Source organism: Cololabis saira, chromosome 23 (genome assembly GCF_033807715.1).
Source record: "Cololabis saira isolate AMF1-May2022 chromosome 23, fColSai1.1, whole genome shotgun sequence".
Lineage (NCBI taxonomy): Eukaryota > Metazoa > Chordata > Actinopteri > Beloniformes > Belonidae > Cololabis > Cololabis saira.
In genome coordinates this window covers 4,579,641-4,585,640 of record NC_084609.1, presented here as the reverse complement: position 1 = coordinate 4,585,640, position 6,000 = coordinate 4,579,641, and the positions used below count along the sequence as shown (strand labels likewise).

The window sequence follows — 6,000 nt, the reverse complement described above, 5'->3', positions numbered from 1 at the left end:
ATCAAAGAAAAAAAGTGTATGAATTTTTTCGATTTGAAGTGATTTTTTCAAAAAGTAAAAAAAAAAGACTTCAAAACTTTTTTCACTTCAATCAAAAAATCGAAAAAAATATTTTAAATCCAAAAAAAGTGCTCAAATGCATTTTTTTGAGTCTCAAATATTTGTTTGCATTCAAACACTTTTTTTCTTTTCTATATTTTTTGATTGAAGAAATCTTTTTTTGATTGAATAATTAAGACACAGATCTACCTCCATACAAGAAGCCTCACAGATTCGTCCGTACATGGTGCATTTAGGTACCGGTGGAAAGCTGGGTCATCTGATCTTTCATCTGAGTCCAGCGTTATTTCCCTCAATACTTAGTTACCTCTAAACTTGTGACAAATTGTGAAAAATTGTGGGCCTGTGTAAGAAAGAAAGAATATCTCAGCACCCCAAGGTTGTGACACCCCCCCCCCCCTTCATCTAATTGGTCGATATTTTAACTTTTGAATGGTTTTACATAGAGAGTCATGGGTGGTGTCAACTGGCTTAGTTTTGAGTCCTTGACTTTTATTGGTGAAAATTGCACGCGTGAGGGCCCGTTCATCGCTGCTTGCAGCTTTAATTTTACTAAAAACCAGAAGCATGAGGCTGCAAGATAATAATATGTTTTTATATCTCAGGAAGTTGATTTTCATGCTGTTAGTGTGATGAACGTACGGCAGAAATTTAGCTAAAACACTGGTGTGGTCCTTCAGTTATGGACATTAAATCTAAACTGATCAAGCAGGATAACATCAGTTTGATGGGTATTGATAACTGTTGTTGTTGGCAGCTTTACTTTCCCACGTTCCCTGTTCTTCTTCTTCGTTGACGGATTCTTCTTCAGCTGGTCCTCCTGAGTGAGGACAACAGTCTCCTTTACAGTTTCAGGTAACTCTGAAACCGACTGAACAAAAAATGTATACGTGTTAGCGTTTTACAACCAGCAGAACATTAATGTTAGATAACAACAACTGTGATCACTTCTACGCTTAATCGAGTACTTTGTTGGGTTTTTAGTACATGTTATGCATTTTTATTCCCTTCGGATATACAAAATGCTCCCTGTAGTTTATGGTATAATTATTTAGTGATTTAAGGATGATTGATTGACTCAGTTTGTTTAGTAATAAAATGGAATCAGAATAACATGGAATAAGATACTGAGATACATTAAAAAATAAGAAATAGTCAATATGTCGGTTTTAAAATGGTCTTACCTCCTTAACTGTGATATAACTGAAAGTAGAGTTGTCAACACTCAGGTTTGAGGTTGCGTTATTCACGTCCCAGTTTACAGTCTCCTTCTCTCCTGATCCCTTTAACCCGGTTTCACTCCCGTTCAGATTCTGCTCTCCCTGCGCCGCCGTGAGAGTCCACAGAGTCTCCAAAGTCTCATTTAAGGTTTCCTTCACAGAAAAAGCAGATTAAACTGGACTGAGAATCTACGCAATTGTGTCATTTCAGTGTTAATCTAGAAAAATCTGTCAAAAAGCTCATTATAGACTGTGCATGACGTCAGTATCAGTTCATCTACCACTTTTCTTACCCTAATAATATTTGTCCGTAGCTCCAGATTTGTCCAAATATCCTAACATTCACTTCAATGCTATCAGCTAATAGATGTGCAGATGTTGCAGAGTTCTGGTCGTGAGAAATTTATCTCATTATAGCGATGGAGGACACCATGCTAGTCACCCGTGATGTGTTTTTATTCTCATTTTTTAATATGTTTTACATATTTTTCAGTGTTTCTGGAAGTGTTGAATCCTGAAACAACACCTGGGGCCTCATGTACTAAGAGTGCGGGGATTTCAACGTTAAACAGTGCGTGGAATTTACACGTACGCAAAAATTCAGATATACAAAACTGTGCGTACGCCCAAATCCATGCAGGTTGCTCTGTACAACCCAATCAGCGTGGATTTGAGGGCACATGCAGGAACACAACACTCCGCCCCGATGAAGATATGAAGATAATTATCCATTAAAAACCGCTGATCTGAACGAGAAAATGTGCAAAAACAGGTAAAACAAATTAAAAAAAACATCGGCTGTGAGCTGGAACAAATAATTTCTTTGGGGGCATTTCTTCCGATTTCAGCTGCATTGCATTATGGGTAATGCTGTTCTTTGCTTTGTGTTGCGTTCCGTGAAGAGTTGTGGTTTTATTATGATCGTATGGGGTGAATGTTTATGGGCAGCGTTAGTGCATCATTGCACTCTGCTTTTCTTGTTTGTATTTTAAGAACGGACACCAGAACTTAAGTTTGTGGATGAAAACGGCTCCTCGTTCCGCTTTATTGTCACGCGTATCATATACTAACGGATTAAGACCAATGTACACGTTAATTGGGTCTTACACATTGTGGATGACCGCGATCACCTCTCATAAGTATAACAATGTGGACAATGGTGTTTTAACAAAACATTTCTTTTGACTTTTGTCTTACAATAAATAATAAATTAATCTTTACAGGGAATATAATCCTATTCCTCTAGTTCTACTGATTTATTTTGATAAGAGATTTAAAATGTTCACTTTAGATCTAACATTTCTCTTCTTCCCTTTTTAAGTTAAACAAGGTCGGACGCTGAAAGGACTTACATTCAACAGGGTTTCAGGAGTCTGGTCGAGTGTGTCAGGTTCCTCGGTTTTCAGATCCAACAGCGGCTGCTTCTCAAATTTGAGAGAATTCTATTGAAAAAAACACACAATATGTTTTATTTCTTTGACTTTGACTTTGAAAAGCAACAGATTTTACATGTTGAAATATCAGTTCTCTTCAGATATATTGTCCCAAAACCTTCTGGGGTTAAAATCTTAAAAGCCCTTTCCTCTGCAGAGTTTGATTCTTCCTGGAGGACGAATGCTTTACCTCCTTTTGCAGGTTACTCTGTCACATTGTTGTGACAAATTCTTTGCATTTATTCAGCCATCGTGTTTGCTTGTCTGCTGTAATTATCAAAGGTTTCCCCGTCTTTGTTTTCTCTCTCCATCTGTTGTGACCGTTTGCAGCCAGTTAGCAGCTAACAGCGGTGCTTTTGTAGATCAGTTCAGTTCTTTAGACTTTGTTTGCAATATGTAAATGACGCATCTATTTGTTTTGTTTCCACCGGGCCTTTGTGTTCACTTTTTATATTTTTCTTTTCTTTATTTTGCAGTTGTTTTGTTTATCTTTCTTCTGTTCATTTTGTCCCTTCCTGGTTTTGCATATCTATGCACGTCTAGGGATGAAGGACAAAGATAGCAGGAAGAACAAAACCTCCCATGCTTCCTCCACAGAGACGTTACCGTGTACTCGGCGATGACGTTGGTTTGAGTCCCCGTGTTGTCTTTTGTTTTCTTGGAGGTGTTGAGAACGTGAAGCAGCTCGTCCACTCCGTCCTGCAGCAACCTGTCAATCAAAGCCTTCAGCACAGGCAGCTGAGGGAAAAAAAGGTTTATTAACCCTTGTGCTGTCTGCGGGTCAAGGGAGGAGGAAGGGAAGAGGGGAGGAAAGAAAGAAAGAAGGAAGAAAGAAAATAAGGAAGGGAGGAGAGAAGGAAGGAAAGGAGAAAAGAAGGAAGGAAGGGAGAAAAGAAGGGTGAAAAGAAGGAAGGAAGGAAAGAAGGAAGGAAGGGAGAAAAGAAGGAAGGAAGGAAAGAAGGAAGGAAGGGAGAAAAGAAGGAAGGAAGAAAAGAAGGGAGGAAAGAAGGAAGGAAGGAAAGAAGAAAGGAAGGGAGAAAGGAAGGAAGGAAGAAAAGAAGGGAGGAAAGAAGGAAGGAAGGAGAAAAGAAGGAAGGAAAGAAGGAAGGAAGGAAAGAAGGAAGGAAGGAAAGGAGAAAACAAGGAAGAAAGGAAAGAAGGAAGGAAGGAAGGAAGGAAGGGAGAAAAGAAGGAAGGAAGGGAGGAAAGAAGGAAGGAAGGAAGGAAGGGAGAAAAGAAGGAAGGAAGGGAGGAAAGAAGGAAGGAAGGAAGGAAGGAAAGAAGGAAAGAAGGAAGGAAGGAAGGAAGGAAGGAAGGAAGGGAGAAAAGAAGGAAGGAAGGAAGGGAGAAAAGAAGGAAGGAAGGGAGAAAAGAAGGAAGGAAGGGAGGAAAGAAGGAAGGAAGGAAGGAAAGAAGGGAGGAAAGAAGGAAGGAAGGAAAGAAGGAAGGAAGGGAGAAAAGAAGGAAGGAAGGGAGGAAAGGAGAAAAGAAGGAAGGAAGGGAGAAAAGAAGGAAGGAAAGAAGGAAGGAAGGAAAGAAGGAAGGAAGGAAAGGAGAAAACAAGGAAGAAAGGAAAGAAGGGAGGAAAGAAGGAAGGAAGGAAGGGAGAAAAGAAGGAAGGAAGGAAGGAAAGAAGGAAGGAAGGAAGGAAGGGAGAAAAGAAGGAAGGAAGGGAGGAAAGAAGGAAGGAAGGAAGGAAGGAAAGAAGGGAGGAAAGAAGGAAGGAAGGAAAGAAGGGAGGAAAGAAGGAAGGAAGGGAGGAAAGAAGGAAGGAAGGAAGGAAAGAAGGGAGGAAAGAAGGAAGGAAGGAAAGAAGGAAGGAAGGGAGAAAAGAAGGAAGGAAGGGAGGAAGGAAAGGAGAAAACAAGGAAGAAAGGAAAGAAGGGAGGAAAGAAGGAAGGAAGGAAGGAAGGAAAGAAGGAAGGAAGGAAGGAAAGAAGGGAGGAAAGAAGGAAGGAAGGAAAGAAGGGAGGAAAGAAGGAAGGAAGGGAGGAAAGAAGGAAGGAAGGAAAGAAGGAAGGAAGGGAGAAAAGAAGGAAGGAAGGGAGGAAAGGAGAAAAGAAGGAAGGAAGGGAGAAAAGAAGGAAGGAAAGAAGGAAGGAAGGAAAGAAGGAAGGAAGGAAAGGAGAAAACAAGGAAGAAAGGAAAGAAGGGAGGAAAGAAGGAAGGAAGGAAAGGAGAAAACAAGGAAGAAAGGAAAGAAGGGAGGAAAGAAGGAAGGAAGGAAGGAAGGGAGGAAAGAAGGAAGGAAGGGAGGAAAGAAGGAAGAAAGGAAAGGAGAAAACAAGGAAGAAAGGAAAGAAGGAAGGAAGGAACGGAAAAAAGAAAGGAAGGAAGGAATGGAAAGAAGAATGAAGGAAGGAAAGGAGAAAACAAGGAAGGAAGGAAAGAAGGAAGGAAAGAGGAAGGGAGAAGGAAGGAGAGAAGGAGGAAAGAAGAACAGGAGAATTAGGTCCTTTTGACCCAAAGACAATACAAGGGTTAAGATGGGAAAGATCTGCTGCTACTTTTCCACTTTACTGCAGGTTTATGTCGGTGTCAGCGCTCACCCTGATACCGTAGGATTCAAACATCTCCTCAACGTCCTACGTAGATACAAAACATTCAGTTCAGAGATTTTATAATGTCAAATGCAAACATGTATATCCCAGGGGAGGGATTTTGACTACGATGTATTCTACCTTCATTTCAAGATACTTTCCAGGAGCGCCAGCGTCACCCTGCAAAAACATAAATATAAATGGAAGTGCATTTCCATTTATATTTCCATTTCCATGCATCAGAGATATAACTGTGATGAGTCTCTACCTTCTCCCCTTTAGGGCCTCCGTCTCCTCTCTCTCCCTGTAAGAAGGGAAACAGAACTATAAAGCCGTTTCTCTGTTGTTCAGTATAAACATCACTCCAGCGTAAACATCATTACCGTCTTACCTTAAGTCCCGGTGAACCCTAAACACAGAAACAGAAGCGCAGGACATTTGAACATGCATTTATAATGCATGACATCAAGCATTCATATCCCATCGTAACAATGGAAAGCACTACGAGATGACGACTCCGATTCCACATATATACATTATACCGTGCAACAGCGGAAGTGACTATTATGGGCTATACATACTATTATTTTTATAAATAAAATACTCACGGTTGCGCCTGGAGGACCCATTGGAAGTGGAAATGCTTGACGGATTTCATCAATTGTGGAGCCCTGACAACATTTGCAAAGATCAATGGTTATTCACCTTTATAAGCTCTTTGGGGGTCGTTTACATCTGCTTGTTGCT

General features: G+C 40.5%; 1 protein-coding gene across 1 annotated transcript in view; it reads right to left on the bottom strand.

The window, feature by feature from the left end:
- Window positions 1-6,000, bottom strand: part of LOC133424561 (collagen alpha-1(VII) chain-like) — a 153,072-nt gene that overhangs the window by 53,352 nt on the left and 93,720 nt on the right. The window contains exons 63-71 of the mRNA XM_061715236.1: window positions 5,862-5,924; window positions 5,645-5,662; window positions 5,522-5,557; window positions 5,395-5,433; window positions 5,263-5,298; window positions 3,320-3,451; window positions 2,633-2,722; window positions 1,245-1,433; window positions 762-931 (exon numbers count right to left, since the gene is read on the bottom strand). Of these exons, the coding sequence (XP_061571220.1) occupies window positions 762-931; window positions 1,245-1,433; window positions 2,633-2,722; window positions 3,320-3,451; window positions 5,263-5,298; window positions 5,395-5,433; window positions 5,522-5,557; window positions 5,645-5,662; window positions 5,862-5,924 (773 nt within the window). The remainder of the gene's footprint in view (window positions 1-761; window positions 932-1,244; window positions 1,434-2,632; window positions 2,723-3,319; window positions 3,452-5,262; window positions 5,299-5,394; window positions 5,434-5,521; window positions 5,558-5,644; window positions 5,663-5,861; window positions 5,925-6,000) is intronic.